Source organism: Porites lutea, chromosome 6, assembly GCF_958299795.1.
Source record: "Porites lutea chromosome 6, jaPorLute2.1, whole genome shotgun sequence".
Classification (NCBI taxonomy): domain Eukaryota; kingdom Metazoa; phylum Cnidaria; class Anthozoa; order Scleractinia; family Poritidae; genus Porites; species Porites lutea.
The window spans coordinates 29,327,206-29,340,123 of record NC_133206.1 but is presented as its reverse complement, the minus strand read 5'-3'; the positions used below and the strand labels follow the sequence as shown (position 1 = coordinate 29,340,123).

General features: G+C 39.3%; 1 protein-coding gene across 1 annotated transcript; it reads right to left on the bottom strand.

Annotated features, from left to right (window-relative positions):
• Positions 1 to 3,361: 3,361 nt before the first annotated feature.
• Positions 3,362 to 4,303, bottom strand: LOC140942153 (melanocyte-stimulating hormone receptor-like). The gene has a single exon (XM_073391122.1). It carries the CDS (start codon positions 4,301 to 4,303, stop codon positions 3,362 to 3,364), a length of 942 nt encoding a protein of 313 aa, XP_073247223.1.
• Between the last annotated feature and the right edge of the window lie 8,615 nt (positions 4,304 to 12,918).

Below are 12,918 nucleotides of genomic sequence, written 5' to 3'. Positions count from 1 at the left end.
ACATATCGCTCTTTTAAATTGGGTAGAACGTGATATTGATGATTCGCACAGCATTTTCACTATGCTAATAACTCAAGGCTGAATATGCGGTAATTCTAGCCTGGTGTTTAGAGCACGTTTATAGCGAGACGAAGTCGAGGGTTTGCATAACTGTCGAGAATTCTCCCAATCCCTCGAGTGTTTATATCAGGCTATGCAAACGCAGGAAAAAGTTTTCTATTGCTTTTATAAAATAACTCTCCCGAGAAAAAACGCAAACTCTTTGCTACGGTCCTGATTAAAAGAGAAATTCTTACCAGTCGCAAAGTCTTATACACGAAGTTTTGCACGCGTAATCAGTTCTTGTTTTGCAAAAAGATGCTTTCCAAACTACTGATTTTTCTCGCTTAAAATGTCAGTTTAAGCGAAAAAAAATTGACGCACCTTCTTTGTAACGATTTTCCAAGTTTTAGCCGACGAAGGAATGGGTAAATAAAGTAAACTTGTTGAAGTTTTTCAAATTTGTGCTCGCGTGATTTGCGCGCGAAAAGCAAAACATCTTGACGCCACAACCATGTTTACATACTCTCATGCAAACACTCCTCTCGGCCAATCAGAGCGCACGTACTATCTTAGTTATTTCATTAAAAGTTGTGTAGTTGTTCGGGCTAACCTCCAACTATAATGTAGTCTATCAGCAGGTGAAACGAACTGGAGGAATCAATGATTTTAATGACTTTTCATGTTACCTTTCCATTGCAAGCTTGACGTATGACAACTTACATTGCAGTAATTTAGGGAAAAAAATTCCAATAACACAAACTGTTAAGTTTATAGGCTTGACTTATCGCCGAACCATTTTCCCAGGCGAGCGTTGTATGTATTATTAACCACGGTAACTTGAGGTCAGATGGCCGAAAAAAGGTATAATTAGCGGTAGCAACAATGGTTTTAATTTTCGTGTCTGTTATGGGAAGATATCGGAAAGAAACCTCGGCTAGTAGTAGGGTATTAAAATTTGTCTGCCGACTTCAATTTCACTGCACTGCATCTACTCGCATGTTATTCTCGCAAGTGCGTGCTTTCCATATTAATATTACCAGTTTTTCCCCATATCTATATTGTGTAAACTAATTATCTAAGCGCATGCACAGTGACTTCATTCTTAGTTCTTCCTGTTTTCCTGAGATATTGTGCTGTTAACCAAAAGCAAAGCAGGTGATTTCTTTGTTTGGTTTTAACATAAAGCTTCAAATATAGAGAGAAAACAACCGTTGGGTTAGATTATGAGATGTGTATTGATATTGTATCAGTTGTTGCCACGCACTACTTTTAAGACAGGGAGTCTAATCAATCCGCCCAGACATGTTCAATTGCCTGAACTCAATTTTCGGCTTTACTATAAGCGAATAACCAAAATTTCTAGAAAAACCCACGGCCGAACTAAATACCATTTTTGTAGCACTACATAAATAGTTCGATAAATATCCGATCAATAGGCTTTTAAGGTTCTAGAACATTCTAAGTGTTTACCTTTAAAAATGCAACATGATGAAACCAATTTACTAATAACAGTGTGTTTTTTGAGAGTGGGACATCTTGTCTCCAAATTTGACATCCCTCGGAATATAGTTATCTTTTAAATGAACATTTCGACCTTTTTAGAAATTAACTAAGGAAGCACAAGTTTTGTGGCTCGTTTTTGTTGGCAGATACATCCTACGTATTACTAAATATGTAAACCTATTATCAATGACCATCAAACAAATAAATAGCGAGCTGCTAAGGAACTGAAGGAAGAAATGAGTATGCAGTTACAGAGAGAGAAAGAGAACGGAAAGAAACAAGTAGAGAACTGCTGAAGATCAATGAAGGTTAAGTTGAAGAAGAAAGCTTAGAAGTTAACAGAACAATAATATTGTTAGAGAGTAAGTCTCCTTATAATAAAGAGTTTAATCGTAAGACGTATATTTGGTTGTTAGAGTCACTCGCGTCAAGAGGATTTAGTTCCTTTATCAATTATTTAATCTTGGTAAGGTCCTCCCTGAAAACCACTAAATGTGGCCGGAGCTTCCTCTATAAAGATTATTTATTATTCTTATCATTCTTATTGCTTATATTATTATAAAAAATAAAAAAAAAGTTGGTAGGGGTCTTCCGCTGGGGCCTTGTAAACCTTGACCCGTCTCCACACCAAGACAGCCCAAATTTGCCATTTAATATCGAAATCAAGAGTTTTAACAAGAGTTATAAAAATTGCAAACTTCATATCATCTCAGTCTGGAAGGAACAAGAAAGGACATGTGCTTTTACATGAGAAGACTTGATTTAGGTAAGCAGCAAGGTATTCAGGGGAACTGAAGTGAAAACATTCTTCTATTTTTGTATCACTTTGTAGGTAGCTCAATGGGTAAAAAATTGAGTTTTGCTCTTTATTTTGGCTTGCTTTCTATTTTTTGCTCAAAAATCGGTTTGAAATGTTGGATTTGCGTTTTTTTAGCCTGTTCATCCTGGGCTCTTGACCCCATCCAGTGGCATACACCGGTATAGAGTATACAAGGTAGTGAGGGATACCACACTCTAAGGGTAACAGCCAGTAAGTGAGTAACTGCCAAGACTTGCACAGAGAAAATAGTGATAGTGGGTAACTGGATAAACTGTGCGAATTGCTGGATCTATTTGGTGGATCTATACCTTCTTAAGCCCTTTCCCTCTATCTTCCATCAAGAGAGGATAGCCCCTTTATCCTCTCTTGCTTCCATGTAGGTGTTTCATGCGACTGACCGACTCGCAATTAAATCTCGGGCCGGCATTAAGTTAACAAATCCCCAGATTTGTTACCCGACCCACATACCCGAACAACTTTCATCTCCTTCTCACTTTGTTTGAGTCACAACTGACATTTTCAGTTCTGGAGAGCTAGCCCTTTGGAATAAAACCCGAACATATCCGAAGGCGTCCGAATATCATCGAAGACGTTCAGAAGATTTGTAGGGGCATGGGGACAATTGCGTATTAAAGAGCTGTAAAAACGCAAGATTTGTTACTTAGTCTCGATAATGGCGTTATGATGACGCAGATACGTTGGTTTTTTACATTTGAATTTGAATTTTGGTAACGTCGCTCGGAATTGTTAAACATAACATTAAAGGAATGAGTATACTGGGGCATACGACACCATACGTTACAGGCGCTCAAAACCGACTCTGGCATAGCCATTGCCAGGCTCTGTTTTGGGTGCACTGATAACAAGACCAAGGTCTGCAGCGGCATCAACAGTTCTGGAGAAAAAGGACTGGGCCCTTGACGTGTATTACACGTAGTTAGTTTCAAGTTCTTAGGTTATTTTAAGCATGAATTTACAGCTGAAACGCGTACTAAACTAACTAGAGCGCCAGAAAAGTTGCCTTAATGTTTCTTTAACAGCTTGCCTCACTTCTCTGATCTTCCAACAGTACAACAACGGGTTTAATGATGAGTTTAAATACACAAAGGTAGCCGTAAATTGCGAAGCACAGTAAACGGATAGAGACATCCCTTTCTGAGGTTGCAAAGCTACTACTATACCATACGGAAGATAACAAATAACCAATGTTACCTGCACCCACAATGCATTGTACACTGCCTTTCTGTATCGAGCTATGTTCAGTGGAATTGCTTGCCTTCGTTGTCCTTGAGCAACATGGTTTTGAACGTGAATTTGATTATGACGCATAGAGAAGAAAATTTTTGTGTAAGCGAAGATTGTGGTGACTAGACACATAGCCGTACCTATGTATTGATACCATGAAGTTATAAGAGAATTCCAAAATAAAGTTGATGAAGCAACGATGGACAAAATCCAAAAACCGATTACAGTTATACATGTTCTTCTCAAAGTTACAACTTGTCTGTATCTGAGCCCCAGCAACAAGGCGAGAAGTCTGTCCACGCTTAATAAAGTAGATGTTGATAAAGACACTGAACACAAAATATAACCTGAGAAACGCGATCCCGGGAGTGAGTAATAGCAAATATTCCATCTTTTATTCACAACAGAAGTCCAATAAACTACAGACAAAGGCTGTCCAATAATACCAACACAGAGATCAGTTATCGCTAGGTTACGATACAGGAGTTTGGACGGCAGATGAAGTGAATTTTCCTTGTGCAAAGCAACTAGGATCAGAGTGTTCCCCAGCAGTGCAGTGACGGAAAGAAATATATTTACAGCGGAAAGAAGAATAAACTCAACATCTACACCTCTGATAAATTCCACCGAGCAGACCAGTTCTCCGTACGTTTTCTGGTTTTCATCTTCAGTAAAGTTTGTCACTGGTATCATTTTTGTCCGCAGTGCATTCAGAGATGCAAGTGATCGCTTTCTTTGTATTTCGCATTCTTAATTTTAATGAAAAGTGATATGATTCGTGGGTCCTTCCCTAATAACTTAAGGCCCATCTGCGAGTGCTGTCTGTTGTTCGTTAAAGCTGACGTCAGTCAGAAAAACAATAGGCTCGTCTTCATCGGGCCAGCAGACAGACAAGACAGAGGACGCGGAAGTTTAGCACTAAGTTCTGTAGATTTTCAAATTATATAGTCGAACTGTGCATGTGATAAGCAAGTTAAAACTAACTCGACGGACGATTCAATGATTTTTCAGGTCTAATGTGTTGTCGGTGCATTGCAAATTACCTATTGGCAGAAAATTCCAATAACACGTGCTGTTAAGTTTAAAAGCTTGAGCCATCACCGTTTATATATGTATATGCATAATTGACCAAGCTTGAGGTCAGCCAAGATGTCTGGAAAAAATATATTAAATATGTTCGCAACAAGGACGGTTTTATAATTTTTGGATTTGTTATAAGAAGCAAAGCGCGCGAAAAGCTCATGACTTTTCTCTTGAAACTGAGTTTTAGTTACGTATCCACTATTTCAACTTCATCTTTATTTAGTGATAACTGATGCCTGAATTAAGACAACTAAAACAAACATTAAAAAGTATTGTTAATGTTAATGTGTCTTAATTATGGCATTAAAATTTAATGTCATCCCTTGCTGTCCCTTCAATAATTTGAAGTTTCTCCCTTGTTCCGGCCATAAAGTAATTCCACATGGTCCTCAAAAGTCAATTTTGTCAAGTTTCCAAAGCTTCCGGAACAGTAAAATCGTAATGGTGTTCGAGTCAAGCCAATGGTATTTGAACTATAAATTAAAGCTTAACACGCGAAACAAACTCTTCACCAGACATATTGACGTGAGGCCTTGGTACACTCACAAACAAGTCGCAACTAACTGAGAAATTCGCCTCGTTAAGGGCCCGATTAGTAAAAGTATGCTGTTGGATCCTCTTTCAATTAAAATAGAGATTCAATGTTCCCCGGTTACCTGAAAAACTCAAAAATTCCCCTGTACCCTAAAATTCATTTCAAGATGTCACTTTTTCCATGAAAGTAAATAACTCGTGTTACCTTATTCCGCCAGATCTCTGGGGAGTGGCCCTCATATCATACTCAGTACATCAACTTAACTAAATACTTAAAAATACAACCGGTATCAGAAAGCGTCCAAGCAACGTTCGTGTTTTACTTTCCTATCGATGCAACACCTCAGCTTCTCTAGAAACTATAAAGTTCATCTTTAATTTATTCAGATCAGATAGTTTGCATATACTTAATCGTGTTCGCTTCAATTGCTCTCACCAAGGGTTTCTGTTGAATTACCCTCGCACCCGGGTGGTCTCACTTTGGTGTTTGGGAGGAAAAGCAAACCATTTTACCCATATAAATATCGCGTACGATAGTGTGTAATTAGAAATATGTAAAGGGAAAACCAAACGCCGTCATGTTGAAGTACAGTATTGAAATACACAAAAGATATTTGGCCTCAGCTAGAGGGGTATGTACCGCTAAACAGGGTATAGTTTTCAGGTTCTTGAGGGCATTCAATTTCACTATTTAATGTCTTGGACAGGGTGTCTTTTTGGATCGGAAGCCTTTAAAAGGGTGTGGAGTTGACGATGAGTGGTCTATATATGTGGTGCCAGCGATTTTTTCCCAGCAAAAGTTCAAACTCCATGATTTACGTTTGAAAAAATTATGCTACACTGTATGCGAAACAAAATGAATCAGGGTCATGAAATATAAGGTCTCTTGTTTTCTATGTGGTAGCGAAATGAACAATCTTCGTGTTAAACAGAGTCAAGGGTTTGAAGGCCTCAGCGGCAAACCTCTACCAATCTTCTCTTGAGTGCCCCCCCCCCCCCACCCCCCTCCCCCGTGATAATTTCGGGTTTGTTATGATTGACACAATGAAAACGACATCATGACACTCGTTTCTATTACAGAAATTAAACCCCGAAACTGTCATAGTTGTATAGAGCTTTAAGCTAAAGGTATTCACTATGTCAACATTCTTTTTCTATCTAAAACGGATGACAATATTATAAAACAGTGCACTCTATGATGTATATACTAACAACACACGATTAGCTAAATACATGAAAAGTGAGATCAACAAGAACAGATGATTGAAGAAAATACGATATTTCTTATGATTGATCAATGATTGATCAACTGGCCAAATTAAAATGTTCCTGTATTTCTACATAAAACCCAGTAGCTGAACACAGGGATCGAAGCATTTTTCCTACCTCTCTCTCTTTCGAGTTATATTTTGTCCTTCCTTTTCACCTCTTTTGTTACCTATCCTCTATGCCTCTCGGATGACGCACGCGAAAAGACGTTTCTCTTGCTACTTCTGAATTCGCAACAGTCTTTGGATAAATTAAACGGCATTTGATAAGACATGACAAAAGAAATTACAACGAGTACATGCAGTTATTTATCAGTACGATTTTCAACTAAAAAGCATAATAAACTGACTCGATCGACAGAAGAAATGCCTTAATGTTACTTTCACAGCTTGTCTTACTTCACCGATCTTCAGTAAAGCAAGGGATCTAAAGACGAGTTTAAGTACTATAAAGTAGGCGTAAAATTCCAAGCGCTTTATACAGATATACGTATCCCTCTTTGAGGCGTCAAAGCGACCGCTATAGTAAAACGGCAAATATTAAACAACCAATGTTCCCTGCACCCACAGTGCACTGTAGGTTTCTGTATCGAGCTATGTTCAGTGGATTTGCTTGGCTCGGTTGTCCTTGAGCAACATTGTTTTGAACATGAATTTGATTATGACGCAGAGTACACAAAACTTTTGTGTAAGCGACGATTGCGGTCACTAGACACAAAGCTGTAGTTATGCATTGAGACCATGTGGTTATAATTTGAAATAAATTCCAAATAATAGTAGATGCTTTATGAGCGAATAAACATTTCTAGCCATAACCCACGCAACTACCATTTGTGTTGCACTAAATAAAAATTATGAAAAACACTGAGATCTATTAACACTCTCTTCCTTTCCCCTGTAGGTGTATATTTAGTTGCGTTTTATCCCCCTGTTAGTTGTTATATTTTCTCGGCTTTATTTACGGCATTGGCACCCTGAGAGCGGAGCCTCCATCTTCTTCTTCTTGATCGAGAAGAAAAGGAAACTCTTTTGATCTCTCTGCATGAATCGTGTCAAGCCTTTGAAGTTGACTAAGAAAGAACTTCTGGACTAGTCAATCTTGTTTTCTCTCGTCAAACTGGTTTTGTTTTTTAATATGCGAGCATCCGTTTCGGGTGACTGACCGTTGGTTATAACTGCGCCGCTGCACCAAACGCACAGCTATTAGGCCTGGGTTCGAAACTATATCCTAGCAACATGCAGCGCATGCTCAACACAGATTTTACTCAACTGATGCAGAGTCTTTCTTGAGTGCGCTAAAATCAAGCAAACAAAAGGCTCTGCTGGCACGATGCGGCTTTGAGGGTACAGGGATGGGTAGATCCAATTCCTCTTCTTTCTTTTTCACAAACGGTACGTATGGCTCACGAAAACCTCTTTGTTAGTGATTGTTTCCTTTATCCATACCTGACAAACATACATTTCCCTGCTTCGTAACCAGGCGCTTAAAAGAGAACACGGGAAGGTTTCAGGTTAACACAAAGGTCAAATTCTTGGTTTTCACATGACGTCACCAAAATTCAAACCAAGAAACTATAGCTTCTTCTGAATTGCTACTTTCATGTGGTATTACAGAATCTTAAGACCTTTGTACAAACAAATTTTCGGTTCAAAAGGGTTCTTCGTTTTGCGATACAGGACGCTTGAATTTCCAGGCTTTTGCGTGACGCGGCACTTAGCTGACGGCCAGGAAAGCTCTTATGTGGGTTAAAGACATTTATTTACCGATTTTGGGAGATTTTGCTATCTAAACATTCCTTGTCCCAGAATAAATATTACTTTAATACTTATGAGTTCCTTAAGCGAAGAGTTCACGCATTCGGAGGAAAGCTCAACAACAGATGTTTCTGTTGGTTTCCGGCGGCCATATTTGCGCCCCTGAAAGGAACACAAACATGGCGTCTCCATACAAAGCTGGATAAATTTGGATCGTTTTTCCGAATATCTCGAATATGAAATAGTGCACAGACCTGATTCTTGGCAAGGCTTATTGTATTCTTATTTTCTTTCATTTCCCAGATTCTAGACTTTCTGTATCGAAAGGTTTCCATTTTTATTTTTGATGGCGTGACAGTGAAAACCACCAATAGAAAAGAAAAAAAAAACTTCTGGCAGGGGTGTCCCGCTGGGACCTAGTAACCCCTCTCCCGTCTCCCGATCAAGAGTTAAACTGCCCGAAAAGTCATGTGCTCGTACTTGATCAGACCTGATTTAGAAAAGCATCTGTCAGACACAGGAATGTTACATCTCATTAAATGACCCCATCACAGACCTGAAAAAGTTTAAATTGAACCCCTTCACAGACGGGGCCCCGGTTGATAGTGCTATCCACCGGATAAATCACTATCCAGTGGATAAGTCAGATAAGTATTATGAAAACCAGTTGCGCTATCCAGTGGATAGAGATTTATCCGATGGATATTGACGAGTGGGGCCTGGAAGCAAAAACTTGGGACCCCATCCGGTGGTATATATCGCTATAGCGTATCAAGGTAGTGAAGGTACTACTATACCGTTCAAGGATAACAGACGGTAACTGCCAAGACTTGCACAAAAGGAAAAAGACTGAGATGGTAACTGGAGAAACCGTACGATCTTGCTTTCTTGAGAATGTATCAGTAAACTTGCGCCTAAATTCTTCCCACACATCACAGAACATGTCTAAATACTATTTACAAATTAAACGTTTACCAGTGCGAGTGACTGTTTCGAATGTGTCTGGAGCGTTAGCACTACACCTAATTCTTCTTAAGTACTATGTAGCCTCTGACCTGTCTATCATCCTCCAGGTCAGTGTATGCGGTTAATGAATGCCTGGAATTCTTGTCTTATTGTTCCGAACAAGTCCTTTTCTCGGACCCAGTGACACAAGGATTATTATAGCTGGTGATATTAACCAACTTCATTTTGGGTGTGAGTGAGTTGCGTAAGCTGTGACTTTGGGATTCGCTATTGTGATTAAAACTACGTCTATTGTATTTCAAAGTGAATTGTCGTGGATATCTTGGGAATACGGGGGCGATTCGCGACAGTAGTGGACTACAATATTCAAGGTGTGGAAGTATATAAGCCTTGTACAGCATAAGTGAGATGTCAGTCTCTGAGTCGTCTCAGAGCTCCGATCTTGGCATAGACCTTCTTTAAAACAGTTGATAGGTGGTCTTAAAAGGACAGCTTATCGTCAATATGAACACCAAGAATCGTCAGGAAGCTATTTATTTAGATAGAAGAGTCGTTGCCTGCGTCGCAGACACTCTAAACCTTCTGTATAGACTATACAAATGGTTTAGACGAGTGCGTGGGCCGGCTGCAACGCAGGTTACAGAGTCGCCAATAGTGAAGAACAGGTTCCTGAGAGTGCCTACCAAGAATCATTGCTTGGGTTTTCTTGCCATTAAGTCACAATTACTTTGAGGCAAACTAGCATGAAAGATTCTCAAGATCTCGGTTTCGAGACAGTTCCAAAGCTGAAATTTTGGTACTGGATACATAGGCGGTAGTGTCATCGGCGTAGAGCCTGAGGGAAGAGACTTGAACAGAAAAGTTTAGATCGTTGATGAATATGTTAAACAGGAGTGGCCCCAGGAGGCTGCCTTGAGGAACACCGCAATACATCGGTAACCAATCTGAGAAAACTCCGTTAACCTTCACCCTTTGCTTTCGACCAGTCAAGAAGGAATGGAAGAAATCAATTGCCTCCTTCACCAACTCCATAAGCATGTAGCTTTGCAAGAAGCAACGACATATGGAATCAAAAGCTTTGGATAAATCAATTGCAATGAAGCTTGTAACCTCTCTGGAATCTACAGCCAGACGTCAGTCATCGACCATTTTGACCAAAGCACTGAAGTATGAACGTCCAACAAGAAATCTAGACATATTTGAAGAAAACAGAGGTTGGAAAACGTCATAAAGCTGATCAAAACTGACTCTTTCTAAGATCTTGGGTTTGATAGAGAGAACACTGATAGGTCTGTAATTCGATAATGATGTGCCATCATCTTTTTTAAAAATTTTTGTCACGTGGCTAAGCTTCCATTCCGCAGGCCACGTAGAAGTACCTATGCAGAGATTATGTAACTTTGTCGGGTGAACTGCTAGGGATGGCGCTGATAATTTAAGAATCTTAATGCCCAAGGCTTGGGCATTATGTTGTCAGGTCCACAAGATTTATTGCACTTGATATAACCCAGGAGAGTTTCAATATATGAGACATGTACTGGTTGGAAGGAAATGTCCAGGTTGAAGTCACGTGATGTAATGGAAGAGACACTAGGGCGGGTAAAAAAATCTTCCTGCTTAAAGGGACTGTGTCACGATAGTGCGCATGTGTGGGCTGTGACAGTAGCTGATTGTTTTTAAACCAATCGAAAGCGAGTAAGATGCATGCACGGAAATTTACATAATAGGCCACTTGCACTAAGAGGTCACGTGACCAATGCTTCCTTTAAACAATGAGTTGGAATCTTGCTGATGCCAAAAACTGTTAGAACACACAAAAATTACCTTACACCCGAAATTTGAGAGGAAACGCATTTAAGGGAGATATTTTACGGCACTTTGATTTTTCAGCAAAGTAGTATGATTTGTATTGGCCGCCATGTTGGAGGGCATGCTCTTGCCCTCCAACATGGCGGCCAAAACTACTTCTTTCTTATATCTTGTTCAACGTTTCATAGTTACGCTCAGATGTGCTGTAAAAGTTAGCACATCATGTTTTCAACATTTTCCTTGAAGTTTAAGTGCAAAATTTGTGTTCAGAGAGAGGTAATTCATAATTTTAAAAATCTCATTTTGGTAACGTGACCATTTACGAACTTATTAATTTTAAGAAAATGGTGCGGGTTTGAAAAACCAAATCACTATTATTTTGTTTAAGATATGACCCACTAATCGTTTTTCGAATGCAAAATCATACAACTTTCATTTTCATAAAAACGATGTCACGTGCCTCTTAGTGCAAATGGCCTATTCAAAATTCATTGTTCGCGAAGTGGGAGACTTCCGGATCTGTTTGTTCGATTTTATATATATCCCCATAATTCATATTTATTCTCTGGTATTCATCACATATATGTTGCAGCCGATAAGAATAAGATTAACAACTCTGACCTGCTTTGAAACAAACATTTACCTACATGTAGTTTTTACGTACCAAGGCTAGCAAACCAGTCTCCGATCCACAAACAAAAATAATTTGTAAACAAACCTTACTGATATCTCTGTTTGCCCTAGAAATACCTTCGAATAGCGCCTTACCCTATGATTAAAACATACAGTATCGCATGAGGTAAACCTTTTGCTTAAAATACCTGCTAAATGCCCACTATAATAAAATAAGCCATGCGGTGGGCCAGCGCGATGAACACTGTAGCTCAGTCGATGGATACGAGCTGAAAATCGTAGCAGTGTTTGAAAGCAATTATAAATTGCGGTTCATCATAAAACGCTTCCATTGCAATAGTAGTAGCCACATAACGTATAAGATTATTCTAAAAGAACAACGGAAATGTAAGCATAAACAGGAGTCCATCACTTTGGCATAAATTTCAATTTCTTATCAGCAACAAAACAAATTCCATCCGAGTCGTTCCGTCGGGTGTTCGCAAAACAAACGTTATCGAGTTCAACGCATGAAGAAACCAGATAATTAACACAACATTCAGGTAACAATTACAGGTAACATTCAGGTAACAATTTTTTTTAAAAAGATCAATTGTTAAACATCTACGCTCATGCAGCAAAGATACAAGGAACATTCTAAGTGAACCACCTCGATCAGTAAAGATCGCGCGGCCTGTTGTCAGTAATTTCTGGTATACAACAACGGATCGGAGTCATAAATCGAATGCTTGTTAAAACGTTTCATGTTCGATGGATTCTTTCTTCAAACCACACACGGGTTCCTGTACAACAAAAGATTACTCAGTTTTCTTCTCCTGCTTCCAGGCACTCGAGAGAGTAAATTGTTGCAGACAATCGGAAGTCATGTGATTGTCGCAGATCAGCTTTACTCGCCGCTGCCTCCCATTGGTAGTCGACTTCTATATCGAGGAAACCCTTTTCAACTTTCTTTACATATTTAACGTTTAAAAACTATCTGGAAATGGTAGATCGTTGAATGGAGAACTTAATAGACACAAATGAAGGCCAGATGACCACATTAAACGCCACATTTGATCCGTTTGTAGGGACACTGACAACAAAGAATATGGCTTCGTGCACTTCTTGTAGAGGGGGACTTCTACCGGCTTTAGGATTACGTGAAGAGAGGTGACACAACCAGAGTTTGGCAGTTGACGATGGTTTTAATCTTTCCGTTGAAGTTACAAACTCCTCTTAGCTATCTTAGATCTCAAGGCGTAACTGTGAAGCTACTCACAA

Bases quoted from the DNA above. Each gene is read 5' to 3' on its own strand.
- LOC140942153 (XM_073391122.1), bottom strand. From the start codon at position 4,303: ATGATACCAGTGACAAACTTTACTGAAGATGAAAACCAGAAAACGTAC.